The sequence below is a fragment of the Artemia sp. Qi Xiang Cuo genome, chromosome 13 (genome assembly GCF_049724085.1).
Source record: "Artemia sp. Qi Xiang Cuo chromosome 13, ASM4972408v1, whole genome shotgun sequence".
In the NCBI taxonomy this organism is placed as follows: domain Eukaryota; kingdom Metazoa; phylum Arthropoda; class Branchiopoda; order Anostraca; family Artemiidae; genus Artemia; species Artemia sp. Qi Xiang Cuo.
In genome coordinates this window covers 38,702,580-38,722,102 of record NC_142806.1, presented here as the reverse complement: position 1 = coordinate 38,722,102, position 19,523 = coordinate 38,702,580, and the positions used below count along the sequence as shown (strand labels likewise).

At 36.0% G+C, this 19,523-nt stretch overlaps 1 protein-coding gene across 3 annotated transcripts in view; it reads right to left on the bottom strand.

Annotated features, from left to right (window-relative positions):
- Nucleotides 1-231: 231 nt before the first annotated feature.
- Vha100-1 (V-type ATPase subunit a family protein Vha100-1) overlaps nucleotides 232-19,523 on the bottom strand; it is a 91,160-nt gene continuing 71,868 nt past the window's right edge. For all 3 annotated transcript variants that reach the window (XM_089099343.1, XM_089099345.1, XM_089099344.1), the window contains exons 15-16: nucleotides 19,232-19,403; nucleotides 232-535 (exon numbers count right to left, since the gene is read on the bottom strand). In XM_089099343.1, the coding sequence (XP_088955469.1) occupies nucleotides 442-535; nucleotides 19,232-19,403 (266 nt within the window). In that variant the 3' untranslated portion in view covers nucleotides 232-441. The remainder of the gene's footprint in view (nucleotides 536-19,231; nucleotides 19,404-19,523) is intronic.

Below are 19,523 nucleotides of genomic sequence, written 5' to 3'. Positions count from 1 at the left end.
TATTGGGAGGAGCGAATCTCAATAAAAATCAACTATGATCTTGTTATGGCTATGAAATGAAACTTTTTCTCTTTTTTTGACACATGTAAATAAAAAAAAATAATACCTATGCTTAACAATTCGAAGATGAAATCAAGAACTTTAAAGATACTCCAACAAGTTCCTATCAACAAGCTTTGTTACCTAAGCAAGCACAGTCTCGTCAAATCAAAACTAACAAAAATGAAGTAACTCATTTCATTCTTTATATTTACGACAAACAAAAACGACAACATTAAAATGGAACTGTTTATGACACCACAGCAAAAAATTTATAATGTCATTAATAACTTAGCAAAGAAACAAACTGGATGCAAAGATTTCATCCTAATTTTAGTCTAGAAGCCACGGACATTGCCGCTAAGCGAAACTAATTAAAAATAAAAATTGTGGTAGTTTACTTTATTCTGCTTCTGAACTTTCAGCCAGTTTATCGAATGAAAATGGTGTAAAAATATAGCCAGCGCCTTCGTAAAATTTACTCTGGAATTCCACCCTGAAACAAGAACAAAGTATATTAATTTGCTGTTGAATACAGATTTAAAGCTGTAGGTATCCTCCTTTGTTACAGCCATAACTATTTTTGAAAGACTTACTAAGCAGTTCTATATGTTTTTATGTACATTATGCTAATCAACGAGGCATCTCTCTCTCTCTTGGATGCTTGGCTGAGTGATCGAATAACACAAATGCCTAGAGTTGACATGCCATCAGTGGCGTAACTAAACAGTAGAGGGAACATATATATATATATATATATATATATATATATATATATATATATATATATATATATATATATATATATATATATATATATATATATATATATATATATATATATATATATATATATATATATATATATATATATGTTTCTATATATCTATATATATATATTCTCTACTATATATATATATATATATATATATATATATATATATATATATATATATATATATATATATATATATATATATATATATATATATATATTATATATATATATATATATATATATATATATATATATATATATATATATATATATATATATATATATATATATATATATATAGGTATGTTCCAGAATTCAATTATCTTTATTGGCCGATCATTTATAATTATTACCTTCAATCTAAAATGGAAGATAACAACAAGTTTAGCTACTAAAATTACTATAATCAAACAGTTCGTGGTAACGAACTGTAAGTAAGGAGCGACCCGGCTCAATGGTAACCGAAACTCTAAAAAACGGGATTTTGATACCAATAGATACATCAAAAGAATCAGATTTTAATTCTGATTTCAAATATATAAGTTTCATTAAGTTTAATCTTACCCATCAAAAGTTACGTGCCTGAGAAAATTTGGCTGATTTTCGAAAAAAGGGGGAAAGACCCCCTAACAGTTATAGAACCTTAATGAAAATCACACCATCATATTCAGCGTATCACAGAACTCTCCTGTAGAGGTTTCAAGCTCCTATCTACAAAAATGTGGAATTTTCCATTTTTTGCCAGAAGAAAGATCCCGGATGCGTGTTTTTATTTGTTTGTTTGTTTTTTTTTTTTTTTTTTTTTTTTTCTCCCAGGGGTGATCGTATCGACCCAGTGGTCCTAGAATATCGTGGGAGGGCTCATTGGAAGGGAAATTAAAAGTTCTAGTGCCCTTTTTAAGTGACCAAAAAAAATGGAGGGCAACTAGGCCCCCTCCCACGCTCATTTTTTTCCCAAAGTCACCCGATCAAAATTTTGAGATAGCCATTTTGTTCAGCATGGTCGAAAATATGATAAAAATGTCTTTTAGGATGACTTGATCCCCCAAAGTCCCCAGGGGGAGGGCTGAAAGTTATGAACTTTACTCAATGTTAAAATATAGTATAGGTTATTGGGAAGAATACAGACTTTTTCAGAGGAGATTTTTTCTGGTAGGTGGGGGAAGGAGAGGGTGGGGGGCTATATGGAAGGATCTTTCCATGAAGGACGTTTTCATGGGGGACGGGACATTGCTATGACGGGGGCGCCGGATTGCCCAGCATTATTAAAGAGAAAGATCAGGAATTAAATAAAAAAAAACAAGTTTTTCAACTGATCAACTGATTGTGATTAAGAGGTCATTTTTAAAGAACTGGAAAAAAAAATTCGAACTATAGTTTAAAGAGCAGGGTATTGACTAGGGGCGAACCCCCTAATATACGTGTTAAAAATTTATGAATATAGAAGTTCGTTACGTAAGTTAATTCTAAGTTACGTATATTTATTACTAATAACCTAATTTTTTTTTTTGTACGTCAGAACCTAATTTAGAGACAGCCATTTAGCAAAAGAAAAGTAAAATTTTTATGCAAATTTTGTTTACTTATTCAATGACGGCGAGCCAAAACAAAAGCTGCATTAACTAAAAAACGATCAGAAATTAAATAAAAAAACAAGTTTTTTAATCTGAAAGTAAGGAGCGACATCAAAACATAAAACGAACAGAAATTATTCCGTATATGAAAGTGGCTGTCCCCTCCTCAACGCTTTACTCTTTAGTCTAAAGTTTTTTATTGTTTTAAAAAACAAAGTTGTGAGACAGAGTCAAACTTCAGCGTAAAGAGTGAGGCGTTGAGGAGGGGACAGCCCCCTTTATATAAGGAATAATTTCTGTTCGTTTTAAGTTTTAATGTCGCTCCTTACTTTCAGTTTAAAAAACCTGTTTTTTTTATTTAATACATACAAGGGGCTAACATAGTTGTCACTTCAGCACTCATAGTAATACGTCCAAATCGTCCATCATTTTAGATATCTATTGTCGTTAGACGGAGAAAGATCCTTTATCAGTCCTTATCCCCGAGTCCTTATAACGGAATGAAATGGGGAAGTAAACTTAGATTTAGGTTATGTTGATGATTTGAGCGTCCTAGATGAAAATGAATAAATTTTTGAGGTTTTGCGAGTTCAGAGTGCAAGAATTGGTTTAACAATTAATGTTAAAAAGACTAAGTCGTTAAGACTAAAAAAAATTAAAGGGAAGAGATGAATTTGGGAAACAAGAAGATGGATCAAGTGGACAAGTTCACTTACCTAGGTAACATTATTAGTAAAAACGGTGGGTGTATTTAAGACGTTAAAAGTAGAATAGCCAAGACCCAGGGTGTTTTCTCAGTGTTGAAACAGGTTTGGAAGAATATGAAGGTAATTCTGCGAACCAAGATTAGAATATTGGAAGCTAAGGTGATGACAGTGGTCAAGTATGGTTCTGAAGTGTGGGCGCTCTTAAAACGGAGGATGATTTGTTAGATGTTTTCTAGAGAAATTGAATACAGATTGTTTTGGGTACCCCACTGACTGACCGTATCTCAAACAGTACGCTGTTCTAAAAATGAGGTCCAATCCCGCTTTCTAAGGCTATCATGAGAGAAAGGATGAGATGGCTAGGATACGTTGTGCGGATGAAGGATGACATATTGTCCAAGTCGGCCAACCGTTTGGGTCAAATGAAAAACAGGTCGTCCTCAAATGGGGTGGGAGGATTTCGTAAGAAAATATTCATGGGAAATGAGAATTTCTTGGGACGGTGTAAAGCATGGGCGCCCATAAGCTGAATTCCAGGGGGGGGGGCAAACCTCGTCTAATTGGCACTTTTAATGCTATATAATAGAAATCTCCGGACACAAATATAAAAATAGCATCATTCAGCCAGGGGGGGGGGCGAGAGCCCCCACATATGGGCGCCCATGGTGTAAAGAGAGGGCCTTTGAATAGATTGAGACGAAGGAGGAGCGTGCGTAGGTATGTTGGCCTAATGCGGCTTGATTTTTCAGTGAGTTTTTAGTAGTAGTATTGTCTTTGAATGCAAATTATAACAAACGGTTGAAAATCATTAGTGATAAGTGAGTTTTAGAACATACGCGATGACAGTGCGCATTTAGATTTTTTTTCTGAAAGGATATCCAAAATTTCAAAAGATGCTTTTTGCACATAGGCACTTCAGTGTGAAGGTTAAAAGTATCTTTTGTCGATGCAAAATCGGCGCTAGTAGCGCTGCCTGAGTAAAGAGCAATAAGTCTTCTGTGATTATTTTTATTTTCACAAGGTCACTTCGCATGGAATAGCTTGTCATAAAAATTTCGGTTGGGATTCTTTTGATTAGAAATTGAAGGTTCTAGGGTCAAAAGTGGATCTAAATCGAGGAGACCATGGACCTCCAGGTCGTCAAAAGGGCGTATCTGCAATGTCTCAGAAATGACTAAGGGCATTAAGTTGAAACTAGAGGGTATGTGTTTTGGGGATGCTGAACTGAATCAAGAATCCAAATGGTCAAAAGACGTGTCTGCAATATCTCGCGCTAAACGTAAAAGGATAAAACTTTCAGGACGAGGATGATGAATTAAATCAAATGATACTATTTGCATCCATGCTTTTCAAAAGGGTGTATCTGCGACATCTCAGGAACGGCCAATGGGAGTTCAGTTGAAACTTTCAGAGCATGTTGAGAGGGATGGTCGACTAGTATTTGTATATACTCAAGGTTGTAACATGATGGTGGTCAGAATGGCTTCAGTTCCATAGAAGCTCAAAGATTATGCAGGTGTTTAATCCATTTGTTTGGATAATATTCCACGTACTTATCCACCCAAAGTTCGGTAGTACCGTACAACAATCATTAAAATATGTTGCAAAATTTGTTCAAAATATAGAAAGCAAGCAGAAATCTTGATTTTTAAGGAGAAAAAAAGCAAAAAGTTTTACAAACATTCGATTTATTAACAAATTTAAAAAAACTATGTCAATTAAAAGCAACAATAATTAATTTCCACAAAAGAAGCTTTTCAAAAAAAAGTAAAGATCTACATTAAAGACGAGCAGAAATAAAATCAAATAGTAATTCAAGCGTTAAAAAAAACCATAAATCTCCATCGTAAATAAATGAAACCCAAAAGGAACAGAAATTATAATAAATAATCACGTCAAACTGAAACTACCACCAACAATAGTGGGGCTACCCCCTCCCCCTCTGTGTCTTCTAAAGACAAGGACGTCAGTTGCGCTTTACTGAAAAAAATACGTCTTAACCATTTTCTCTATTATAACGTTAATATATCTAAAATTGCTGGGACATCAGTATATATCAAATCTACATTTTGCTACTTCTTTTCAGTAATATTGGTTATTAAGGTGGCTTTCATTCTTTTTAATGTTATGACTATTAAGAAGATGTAGCTCAAAACAAAAATTTTTTTCAGTAAAGCGTAAATGACATTCTAGTTTTTACAAGACAAATGGGCGTTTGCTCTGCTCCCGTATGTCTTAGTTTCTGATCATTTAAGTCTGACGTGATTATTTATTGTAATTTCTATACTTTTTGGGTTTCATCTATGGATGGATGGAAATTTTTAGTCGTTTTACGCTCGAATTATTATTTGCACTAAAATGACGGGAAGTACTACAGACGGTGCCTCATTCAAAACGCCTACAGACTGAACGTATTTGAAACATGAGTGAAAGTTATGAGCAACCTTACTATTACATTTCAAATAAAATAATCACTGATTTCATATTGATAGCTTTCACTTGAAAGACACTGACATAACTGTGTCCAAAACTTGTTTCACGATTAAAGAAAATAGCCTACACGTTGACATATTGATTTGTATCGCCTTTCCTTTTTACTGAATTTATACCTGGTGGTGTTCAAGTCGGCCCTATTCAACCTGTGGATGTTATCATTTTCCATAATTTCAAACAGAATGTCATATTGATAAAAAGTCTACCGAAGCCAATGCCTTCTTGTGCACATTACTTCTTGTATACCTGAATAGATAACACCTACTATTTCTTACATGCTATGCCAACACAGCTACGCACGCTCATCCTCCGTCCCAATCTATTCAAAGCCTCCTTCTTTACACCCTCCCAGGAAGTTACCATTTCCCTTAAATCTGTCTTTATGACATCCTCCCACCCCAACCGCAGACGACCTGCTTTCCGTTTAGCCCTAGACAGTTGGCCGAAAAGGACAATCTTCGATAATCTTTCATTTGCAGAACGTGACCTAGCCATCTCAACCTTTCTCTCATTATATCTCTGGAAAGCGGGATTGAACCAAACTTTTCGCACAGCCTACTGTTCGAAATTCGGTCAGTCAGCCGAGTACCGAGAACAATCCGTAGGCAATTTCTCTGGAAAACATCTTGCAAAATCTTCATCTGTTTTTCGGAGCGCCCATGCTTCAGAACAACATTAACTACTGTCGTCACTGTGGCTTTGCAGACTTACAGAATTTTTTCCAAATTTGGTGGAAACGGATTGGACACTTTTGGAGTGTGGCCCCTCTTTGTTCCTTCACTAGTTCAAATTAAAAATCATTCCAGGTTTGTGCTTCAAACGAGATGTAGCGTGCCTGCTTGTTTCTTAAAAGTTAGTAGTTGGGCGAGCAGGACGAGATTGGAAGCCCTCTTACCCACTTTGGTTCTCCAATTATTCAACTGAAAACCCTTTTGTAATTCTGCTTCAAACAAGGTGCAACATGTCAGTTTTTGTTTTGCTAATAAGTTGTCAATGAAGGAGCGGGGGAAGTTGGAGGGGCAAACTTTTTATGCCTCCAAAAGTATGGACTGAGAGTCCTTGCTTGATTCGACTTCAACAAGGTGCAAAATGCCTTTCTTTATGTAAATAAAATAAAGTGATTGGGGAAGGGTATAGGAGGGACCATAGTACACTTAGTTTCTGCTTACTAATAAAATAGTTAGAAAACCCTTGTATGATTTTAGTCCTATAAGGTGCAGAATTCCAGCCCTTTTTCTAATTTTGGTTTGCATACTTATCTTCCTATTCTTCCAAAAAATTTTCAACAGTGAAAAACACCCCGAGTTTAGAGCTATTCAACTTTTATCATCTTCACTGCTCCCACCATATTTACTAATAATACTACCAAGGTAAGTGAAGCTGTCCAACTGATCAATCTTTTCATTACCCAACGTCACCTTTTCATCTTCACTTATTCCTAGCCTTAGCGACTTAGTCTTCTTATCATTAATTTTCAAACCTATTCTAGCACCCTTAACTCTTAAAAACTCTAAAAGTTCATTGATTTTGCTCACACTTTCATCTAGGATGCTTAAATCGTCAGCATAACCTAAGCCCAGGAAAGTTATGACCCATATAAAGGGGGATAGAACAAACCTCTTTCTAAGCAATTTTGTTTTTACTTTTTTATACGTAACATAAGCAAACTAAGACACTACCATCATATCCTCCCTAGAGCCCCTAAATAAACTTAAATATCCCATTCTTTATTAAATATCCTTCTTTAGTGCCTATCCTTTTTTGTATTTCTTTAATTTTTCTCCGGTTATTCATGGATTTATGCATTAATATGTTTGCTTTCGTTCATGTAACATACTAGGTAATCTTTACAAACCCTTTCTATACCATCTTTAGCAAATAATCACGGACATCGTTCTTTGGGACCCCGTGGGTGTGCACACCCCCGGTTAAGAAGTACCCCTACTTTAGAGAAAGTGAGAGCCAATTCGAGTGGTCTGCTAAAAAATATTCCCCACCACCACTGAAATCAAATGCCACTAATGTTTCACACACAGACAGGCACAGTGCATCGTGAAGTTTGATATGTAATGAATGTATTCCCCAAAGTATAACCTAACAAAAGAAATTTCATTTTCAGTCGTTTAATTCCAGTTGGAATTAAATGTAGTTGGAATGTCATGGGTTGAAGATTTTTACCAACCCTTACTCAGTCCCGCATCAACCAATAAGTGAAGAAAGAACATGGGTCATAGGACATCAAAGGAAGGAGTGCAACAAGGAAATTTACCAATTTGCCGGAATTTTCACATAAACATGACAGCTTGAATGCCTCACCCATTCCTTAAATCTAGAGATTTACTGTGTGAAAAGACACAAGCTTGATGATTCCACCATAACAAATCAAGTATAATAAAAGCTTATAAAAATATGAAAACTTTTCTAATAAAATTAAACGAAAACAAAACTTCAAATTCCACCTATTATAAATTTAGTTAAATTCCCAAAGATAGATTTATAGGGTAATAATTCTTTATATTTCAAGTAGTGGACCAAGGGGGCACCAGGCAAGTTAGAATCTCAGGGCCTCTGAGCAAGGTCTTAGGAATCATTTTCAGGATGAAATCTGTCCAAAGAATTCCACCCGTTGAGACGAACGTCTTTCGTTTCTTTCATTGAAGGGGAAGTCAGGTTCTGTAAATCTATAGATTATTTTTAAGTTTGCAAGTGCAAGCTGCATCATTTATTAACTGAAAGAGCTGTAGACATTACGCTTAATCGATTGATGTTATCTGACTACTAATCAACCTCATGCTTAATGCAGTAACCGTCCATTCAGCTGAACGGGAGGAACTCTTTGAACTTTGACTGTAAACACAAAGCTCAATAGGTTATTTAAGTGAACGAAAAGATTATTGTAATAAAATGGTAGACTGAGAGCGTCTATACCCTCAATCGAGGGTGTCTACAGGCTAGAAATGAGGATTGCTGCAGCCTAATAAAAGATCAAACTTGTGCAGATCTTCAATCAATATGATTAAAACTCCCTCTCCCTATCCCATCTTCAATTCTAGAGCAAATAATAATAATAAAAAAAATATCGCTGATCGAACACTTTGAATGAATATTCAAGTTTTACCTAAAATGTTAACTGCAGTTCAACATTTTAGCTTTTAAGCATAAAAACTGCGAAAACTTTTCTCATATACTCATAATTCTTATAAGAAATAATTTCTATATCTAATCCAAAATAAAACTATGTCAGTTAAAAAAATAACAGAAATCCATTTACAAAAAATAACAAAAAAAAAAGTTTTCAGAGAAAACGAAGAGCCTTATTAAAAACTCAAACGACGAGAAACAGTCATCTCGTAAGTCAAACTTAAAAGGAGCAGAAATTACCATGAAAGAACTAATGAAATAAAAAAAAAACGAATAAATCAATGAGAATAACGGCTTCAAACACGAAAATAACAGATACTATTATGGATGAATAGGTGAAACCTAAAACGAACAGAGAATAGCACAGATAACAGTGGGGCCTTTTTCTATTTGTCATAAGATCAACAGCAACCAAATTGAGTCACAGTGCTATTCAAGGTTTAAAAGTAAGAGCTAGCGCAATGAAGGCCGGAGTCTCCGCTAAAACCCTCTAAAAGACGTGAATGTCATTTACACTTTACTGAAAACGATAATTATTTTGAACAAGTTAGGCTTTATTTCTCAAAACATCAACAACAAAAAAGAAAGAAAATAAAGATACTAATCAAAATTACAGGAAAGAAAGAAAATTTCTTCTTTCAAAAAAAAAAAAAATCCTTAGTTTATTTGTTTAAGAACTAAAATGTTGGATAGAAACTCAAATTTTAAGTAAAATTTGAATACTCAGTCAAAATTTTCGATGATCCATAGTCAAGGAACTTTAAACAGAAATGTACACCTGGCAACAAATTCCGAATGGTTTGGACTTGCATAGAAATTCTATATTCTAAACTCTACCGAAAGCGACAAATGCCAAAACACAATGAAGAGCCTTATGACATATCCCTAAGCCAAAAGCTAGATCCAGTTCAGATGAACTATAAGGCAATCTAGCATACGAGATATGATTGAAAAGTTTGGAGACGGGTGGCACCACTGCTAAGGAGAAGTAGATTCATTTGCCCATTAGCATGGAGGTGATGGTTTGTTGCGTCCTTAATACGTGTTGAAAAGCACAAAGATATTTTTGTTCAATATAGCGTGGCAACTTGCTGAGTGCGGGCGTGTCTGAGCTTCTTGGCGTATTATTAATTATGCAGAAGGGATGAAATATAGGGACAGCGTCTTTGTGTGAAATTTAGTTCTAAAACTGAGAAATTTGCTTTTGATAACAAATTTATTAACTTTTAAAAACAGCTTTGAAGAATAATGTCTGACCCAGTCAAACATTTATGTCTTTTTTGACAGATTCAAAGATGGGCGAGAGTCAGTCGAGAATGACCAGTGACCAACGATCCAATCTGTCTTCCCTACTAAAAACTCACTAAATTCTGTATAAGTTCGCAATTAACTGCGTTCAGACCGCAAACTTACACATGGGGAATCAGCAAAAGGCCTGAATTTAAGTTTCTATACGATTCAGTCAATTTTAACCGAGATTTGAACATGCATAGCGTTAGCAAAATTCAGCCCATAACTTGTTTCCAGACGAGCAAAAACAACACCGATTTACAGTCTCAAAAACTGTTCAATCGAGCCCAAACGGACGCTGAATTATTCAAAAGAGTAATAATAGGTGAGCAACCATCGGTTTTGGGTGTGACGTAGAAACAAATATGCAATTTTCTCAGAGGAAGAGACGTGATTCACGTAGACTAAAAAAGTGCGACAAAGTCGACCAAATGTAAAGACATTGTTTTTTTTTTTATTTATTTATTATTGCACGGAATATCGTGCATCATGTGCTTGACTCTAGGTAAGAGACAGTCCACCCAAAATACTGCCAAAATTTTCTTTAGCATTCGCGCAAAAATTATCAGCAGAAAAGAGGCGCTACTGAGAGAGAAAAATTGGATTCTTCACGATAATAGTCAAAGAGGATCTACTACAAGCGGTACCGAATCAAAGCTACAAAAAAAAGAACCTATAGCAAAGAAAGTAGGAATTGATGCCATCATAGAAACTGGGGAAGAATATTTAAAAGACGGTATTAGATTAAGTTAAAGGAATATCGAGGGAAGTCTTGAACAGTCATGCTACCCATGCTGTCTTGATTGAGAGTTCAGAGGAGACACTTCTCCTGTGATTCCTGTAATTTCGCAACCTAACCTGTGTACAAAAACGTGATTAATTCATGTTTTTGATAAGACTTCTCTTGTGAATTATTTAGAATCTGGATACCAGCAATTTTGCAACCTAACCTGTGAACAAAACGTGAATAATTCCTCTCTTGGATAAGACTTGTGGATACTTTGACTTAAGGTGACCCATTAATCTATTTAACTTTGTTAAAATAGTGAATATTTAAATTTTTGGCAACTGATTAGTAAACACTAAACCAGATTACTGGTACTTTTCTCGTTATTGTTGATTATTTTGAATTTATTGTGAAACAATTTCAAATTAGTGTTCGAATTTGTGAGTTTGAATAGCTTAAATGTTTGGAAAAAAGGAGCCTCCAAAACAACCTCCTCATAGGGATATGAGTAAGTCACCGTTTCAACCATCTTCAAAAGCCCTTGCTAGAACCCCCCTAAAGCTGCGAATGTACCAGCGACCTCTCTGAAGAGTATTCATACCCTAAACATGGATACCACCCAATGTCCATCCCCCTCAACAACTGATACTGAAAAAGATGAAGAAGGCTTTAAGATAGTAAACTCGGCTAAGCGTAGAAGACAGAGGACAAAAAGTCCACCAGATTCAGCAATAATACATCTAACCGATACCACGAACAACTCTTCAAGAAATCCAGCCGATTCCCCGGTAATTATTCAACTAGTTCCCCAATCTGATAATTGCTTGTTTACCAACCATGATCTACCAAAGTTGCGAGTATCTCTCTTCAAGACTATTCGATGCAACTTTAATATGAATATAAACAGATCAGGATCCCTAGATATCCTTTTGAACGATCCCATATCAGTGAAAAAGGTAATGGAGCTAAAAAGTGTTGAAAATGTTGTTGTCACAGCCCATCTGTGGTCCCCAAGCCCAATAAAAACAAAGATAGTGCTCTACAATATCCCTAAATCATTTCTAAACTCGGACCTGATGGAAGCATTGATGAATGGAAAAGGTGAATGCATTCCGGTCTCTAGTGTTCATACCCTTGGTCGCGAAACCACTGAAACCTCAAACTTTAAAACTGTGTTGTTTGAGCTTCAAGGTCAATTTAATATTGACAAAGTGTTCCTCTTTGGCCAACAAAAATCTTTCAAGCCTTACAAAGAAAAGCCATTACAGTGTATTAAATGTCTAAAGCTTGGTCACTCAGATAAATACTGTAGAGAGGATTCCAACATTTGTAAGATTTGCCTTGGCAAGGACCATAATGAGTCAAACTGTCAATTTGACCCAATATGTACTAATTGTAAGGGCAAACACCAGTCCCTAGATAAAGGAAGCTGTCCCAAATATAAACAAAGGGCAGAGATACTAAGATTAGCAAAAGAGCAACAACTTCCAATCCCTTTTGTAGCAATGCAAGTCCCAAGGACACCAAGAGTCCCCCGTCCCCCAACAGGCCTCAGGCAACCAACAGCCCCTGAACCACCAACAGGCCCCAAGCAACCAGCATCCCCCAGGACACCAAGAGTTCCCAATGCTTCCCCTAGTGTTGAAAATTTTCAGAATAATCTCATCCGAGACAAAACTAATGCATGGTTCCCCTTGATAGCAAGTGCCCCCCAAAAAACCTGAAGAACCCCCTTTCGGAAAATCCTACGCAAGGAAAGACATCAAGACCGACAAAGCTACCTGGAATTACTCCCCACAGATTTCACCCAGTTTCTCCAAATGCTTTGGAAGATGAATCAAACGTGTACTTTAAATTAGCCAGCTTTACAGTTACCTCTATGCTCATCTCCCAATTAGAGTTACCCAATCAGTTGATATGCATTATTCTGAAGAATTTGGCAAAAACCCACTTTGGCGAGACCATAGTTTCCGAAGCAGAAATTCAAATTGAGAGTGTTTTAAGCCAACATAGGCTGATTGAGTCACAATCAGAACGCCTGACGACTATTTAATGTGTGACTTTTCGTTTTTAACTAATTTATCCCTTTCCAATAACATTGTTTTTAATTATCCCGATATAGATGATAATCAGCATGCCAACCCTATAAGCAGCCCCCCTGGTACCTTAACAAATGCTAGTTGTAAATACCTTGATATTTTCGATTTTGCTACTAATGTGAAGCCAAAACTAGTAAATAATAATTCCCTTAATGTTCTTTGTTTCAACATCAGAAGCATCCGGGATAAGTGGCTCAAGTTTAAAGATTTAATTTCAATTAATGGTGTCTGCCCTTTCGATGTAATAGGATTAACAGAGACATGGCTTTCCGATAATGATGACACTAGTGATTTTTTACTCCCTGGTTACCAAATAATCCATATGCCCAGGAGATTGACTAACTGTTCTGGTGGTATCTCACTTTACATCCGTTCGAATGTAAATTTTACCAGGCTATCAGAGTGCGAATCTATTTTCTCTACACAACTAAATCTCAGATGTATTTATTCAATAATTGTAAACATAGTTATCGGCCAAAATTCCTATATACTCTCCTTATTTTATAAACCTCCTCCATTTCCGACCTCATGTTTTTGTAATCTGTTTGATGATTTTTCTAATTTTATTAACCTACCCCATAAAAAGGCAATAGTTCTTGGGGACTTTAATTGCAACCTACTCAATGTTGGTAAAAATATTGAATCTGACACTTTTTTTGAATCGGTAACCGCGAGTGGTCTTCTACCCACAATTTTTTTCCCCAGTAGAGTCGAGCCTGTGAGATCAACTTAAACATTAATTGACAACATTTTTGTATCCACGTCCCTGGGAAATGACCTGTCCTCAAATATAGTATTTTCGGATCTGTCAGACCATTTTCCTATTTACTTGTCTCTACCTTCGCAACCACTACCTCTACGGTCTAGAATTAATATCCCAACACCTACTCGAAACTACAGTTCTGCAAATATAAACCATTTCATCGATTGCCTAAGAACCACTGACTGGTCCGATGTCTTAAATTGTCACGAGGTAAATTCTGCCACAAATGGTTTTGCGCAAAGGCTAAGTGAGATTATCCATTCAACTTTTCCTATTCGTAAACCTAACCGAAAAAATATCCCTATTTGCCCCTGGATGTCACATAGCCTCATTGTCTCCTCATATCGTAAAAACAAATTATATAAGTTAGCCTGTAAGACCCGTAGTGATATTGACCTATCTAATTATAAACATTATAAAAACTTATACACTAAACTCATCCGTGAAGCGAAGAAAAATTATTATTATACAAAAATTCTCAATTGCAAAGGAAATCTGAAAAAGATCTGGTCCACCATTAATGATATACTTTCAAAAAATAGAAAATCAAAGTCTATACCTATTCGCCTTAAAGACACACCTGATGCATTTAATAATTATTTTTTGAATGTTCATCATACTGACTCCCGCTCCACCTCACAGGCTGTATTCCCTTGCTTCAATTTTAGATCCATGTTTTTCTGCCCAACTGATAGCAATGAGGTACTTCAAATCATCGGTTCTCTCCCTAATAGTTTTACTCCTGACTGTTTTGGATTAAGTAAGAAGCTCCTGAAGACCATATCTCCTTTTGTCTACGAGCCCATCAAGCATATTGCCAACCTATCTTTAACCCACGGAGTTTTCCCTGATTTACTAAAGTCAGCCATTGTTATTCCAGTTCTTAAAAAGGGCGATCCAACTGAGATAGGTAATTATCGTCCAATCTCAATTCTTCCTGTTATATCCAAAGTGCTCGAGAGAATCATCTTCAGACGTCTGTCTCCCTTTCTGTTTGACAGTCAGCAGTCCGGATCCTTGATTTCTCCTCAACAATCTGGCTTTAGGCCGAAAGTCTCAACTTCTCATGCTCTAATTGACGCCACACAGTTCATACGCTCACAACTCGACCTTAAAAAAACTGTATTGAGCTTATTTTTGGATTTTTCTAAGGCCTTTGACATGGTCGATCATAGTATTTTAATAAGTAAATTAAATAGCTACGGTATTCGTGGTGTTCCCCTCTCTTGGTTTGATTCTTATCTATCTGGAAGGGTACAGAGTGTGAGCCTGGGTGGAGTATCCTCTCAGCCCTTACCTGTTCGGAGGGGTGTCCCGCAAGGCTCCGTTCTAGGCCCTATTTTATTTCTCCTGTATATCAATGATCTTGTTATAGACCTGGGCCCTTCAGTGTATCCTGTATTATTTGCTGATGACAGCAACTTCTTCATCACTGGCACCAATCTACCATTGGCAGTAACCTCTGCCCAAGTCCTTCTGAACAGAGTCCAGGCGTGGTGCCTTACGAATAACATGACCATTAATAGCAAAAAAGTCAAATAGTGTTATTCAGAACCCCCTACAACAAAGACGTTATTCAACCTGCTCTTGGTCTCAGGTACTCCTCCGACATCCTCCCACAAGTGGAGGTTGCCAAGTTTCTTGGTGTATTTATTGACTCATGCTTGTCATTCTCTAATCATATTTCTTACATAACAGCAATAATTTTGAGACAAGTAGCTATGATTAACCGTGTGAATTATTTTCTTCCTCCTGACATCCTAGTCACCCTCTATTATTCCTTTATTTTTCCTTACCTTTCTTATTGCGGATCAGTTTGGGGAAATACAAAACGGTCCTTCATTAAAAAACTCAAATTTGCCCAAAACCGCGCCATTAAAGCAGTTTTTCGGCTTCCCCGTCTATATCCAACTCGTGATTTGTATTCAGATTTTGGCATAGCTCCACTTGATCAAATCATACAAAAACTAAATTTATCGCTTGCTTACTCTGCTTTCCACAATAATCTTCCACCTCAACTCCTAACCTATTATAATATTAATAATTCGGAAGCCCACTGTCTCCGTTCATCCAATAGAGCCTTTAAAATTCCTAAATGTGTTTCAAGTGCTGCCCAACAATCTCCCATTCACAAATCTATTATTCACTGGAACAAAAGTCCCTCTAGTGTTGAACTAGCCGCAAGTTCTTGCAAGTTGTATAAAAATGTAACAAAACTTGATGGTATAATTTAATCTTTCCATATTTAACAAATTCGGTCTAATTACCCATGTTTTATTCTTCTATTTTTTTTTTTTTCTCTTTCGGTGTTAATTTAATTTTTTTTTCTCTTGGTCATTAAAAATTTATATTATATTATATTTATTGTTATTAATGTTTGTGTTATGTTTTTATTCGAATAAATTGAATTGAATTGAATTGAATGCTACCCATTGGCCTCAAGTCAAATATTTTAGACTCTAACATACGGATTGGCAATAGCAGAATCTATATTCTCTGACATATTGGCACCACTTGACCAAAATTTGACGTTTTGTAGCATAAAATGGTAGAAAACAGAACTTTGTTGTGGCACAATCTATTCCAAAACTTAAAGAGGGCACTAAACATTTTCACTTCTGTCAAAGGAAACCCCTTCCGATATTCTGCTAAAGCTTAAATGCTTGTCCCAATTTTTTAAGGACGACTCCTGAAACACAAGGGCCGTTGGAAGCTTTTTTAAAAGTGTTAAAACCTTTAGCGTAAAGAGCAAGGTATTAAGGAGGGGGGCAGCCCCTTCACATACGGAATAATTTCTGTTTGTTTTGAGTTTTAATATTTCTACTTACTTTCAGTCGAAAAAACTTGTTGTGTCTTTTTTAATTCTCTTAACTGAATTCGAACTGATTATTTCCTAAGTTTAAAGTTCATAAGTTTCAAGTTCATGGGGTTGGAAGAATTCAGCATAATGTTGTCCAGTTTTCTGTAGGACCATATAAATAAATTCCTTAACTCTTGGATACTCAAAACTTTCCAAAACTGGTTCATTTCGCCAACAGTTTTACCTGGGACACTCAAATCATTTGTGTAATTTAAATTTGCGTCTCCATAATAGAAGACATTTTAACCTTTTCATTAAGAAACATGTTCTCCCATATCCTTTGTTAATTTTCTCAAGACAAGATCCATCAAAATAATTCATATAAAAGGGAGATAAAACACAACCTTCCATCAATCCCTTATTCCACGTTGAACTCACTTTCGAGGTTGTTACCAAGTACTAACTGAACTAAGTTTTTATTAATCGTCAGTTTGATTTCTCATTTTTATATAATTTATTTGAGTCTGTAGCTGTACCTAGTGCACTTATCAGACAAGGAACAAAAAAAAGGGGATGGAGTGACCATCCTTATGTGAATCATGTGAAAAAGAGGTCTAAGATGTTGTATTCTGTGTGGTGTGAATCCGGCAAGGCGAGGTCTGGTTTGATCTTCAATCTCTTTCGTGAAGAGAGAATACAAAGAATTTGTGGATGAGCTGAAAGTGAAGGACGCAGAAACTGCTTCGGAAGAGGCGATCCGTGACCCTCGAAAAATTTGGAAAAAGTTTAAAAGTTTCAAAATACAGGCGAAGCCTTGTGCCACGATACGTGAGGAGCAGTGGTTAAAACATTATTCGAAGGTTTTTGGGTCAAAAGATATTCCTTTAGAAAGGGAATATGACGAATCGCTTAAATCGCGTCTTGATCCGCATTTGAAGAAGAGAAATTATTTCTCTAATCGTGGTATCTAAGATTGGCGTTTCGAGGGCTGTTCGCCAGTTGAAGGGTAATAAGGCTCCCGGTTTCGATCAATGGTAATCATCTGCGTAATGGTTCCCCGTTTTTGCTTCAACATCTGAACCTACTTTTTCATATGTGGATTGATAGTGGCACCGTCCCCAACTCGTTTTGTATCGGAGTCGTTGCAAACATTCTAAAGAAAGGAAAACACAAATGAGTGTGGAAGTTGCAGGCTGATTACTGTTCCAAGTACGTTGAGCAAAGTGTTGGAAAGATTGGTTCTTAGCGAAGTTATATCGAAGTACCTTATAGATTGTAGACAGTTTGGGTTCTAAAAACACCTCAGCTGTGCTTTCGCCCACAGACTTCTAAAGTTTATCCTTGCCAACGCCGAATCACTTGGGGTATCTGTCTATACATGTAGTGTCAATATTTCTGCTGCATTTGACTCAGTAATCCAGTCTGTTGTTTTCCAGACCCTGCTGGAGGCTTGTGTTAACGTCCTTATAGTAGCTATGTTATCAAACGGGTACTCCAATAGCTAAATAAGAGTGGAACTTGGACTAGAAAGACTTAGTGCACCAATTAAACTAAAGAGAGGACTCCGACAATGTTATATTTTAAGTCCGTTATTATTTAACACTTTGACTTCTAAGCTAACAAAACGAATTTCTGGTGGGCTAAGCCTTGATCTTTGTGATCTGAGTCTAATAAGTTATGATGATGATTTAATTATGTTGATTTTTTTTAATGTACTGCAGGATAATTTAGATAAGCGTGTATCTGGTTACAGTGCTATTAATCTACAAGTTAATGGCCTAAAATTCAATTTTTGTTTCTCCACTCTTCAAAACGAAAGGAACCAGTGCCATCTGTCTCTGTAGATGATGCTACTATCACGCCATATTCTTCACTTAAATGTTTAGTTCTTCCATACGGCCGAGAAAAGAAAACAACGAGAACTCTGTGCATCGATACCCTTGTGTCACATTTGCGAGTGAGTTAAGGTAAACTGGCCCCACTGAAATATTCGTATAACTGGCAAATTTTTGCGAGGCTATACAGAGAATTGGCATTGCCACATGTTCTCTACCTTTCCCCGCATTGGGAATGGTTTACTGAAACAGAGCGGCTAAGTGTTCGGTCCGTGTTATGTAAATATTTAAAGTTTTTGGTACGTATACCATTTTTCGGGAGGAATACGTTCCTCTTGAATAAGCATCAAATTCCAGATTCGGGTGAAGTTGTGGCAGAGCAGGAAAGCAATGCTAGAAAAGGTGCACTTGATATATATATATATATATATATATATATATATATATATATATATATATATATATATATATATATATATATATATATATATGATTTTCTGCCGTTGCACGTAATATACGAGCTATGAGTGTGTGGAGTGTATATACTTTAATCGTCTTGAAGTAGCGTTTTTCGTGTTGTTCCTTTTTTTTCCTTTTTTGTGTCTTATACTATACCATGTTTTTGTTTAATGGTGGGCTAAAATAAACTATCTATCTATCTATTATTATTTTTTTCAAACTAACTCATGACATTAGACCATTCTGCAAAGCAAAGCACATCCTTATGACATAACTCACATGAAATGTAATTATTGTGCTAAGAAAATGAATGCTTATCCATCTGCCCTCGGATTTTTATGTCAGAATTCGAAATACATCTATTTCAGAGTGCCCTCTTCTTGTTGAGGATTAGATACTATTTTGAAATGATTACGATATATCTTGATTCTGTTTCTACTTTAAGGTCAATTCCAATAGATTGCACGGTAGGGAATACAACAGTGGCACAACTCTAAATTCCTAAAATGTAAGAAAAATAACTTACCAATGAAGACGTAAAGTGTGCAAGAAAGCAGATAATCCTTCCATAACAACCAAAATACTAACAGTAAGAGCTGCCCATGCTGTGAAAATAACCCAAAGCATTATCCCCCCAGTCCAGTCCGTGGCACTTAACCCAATCCTCATGACCATAGACCAGAGAACCTCGGAAAGCTCTGAAAGTAAAAATAATTAATAAATCATGAATTCCAAAACAATTCCGCTAATTATCACAATATCAGTGACATAAATTACATTGCTAAACATGATATATAGCCCTAATGTTAGTCACAATG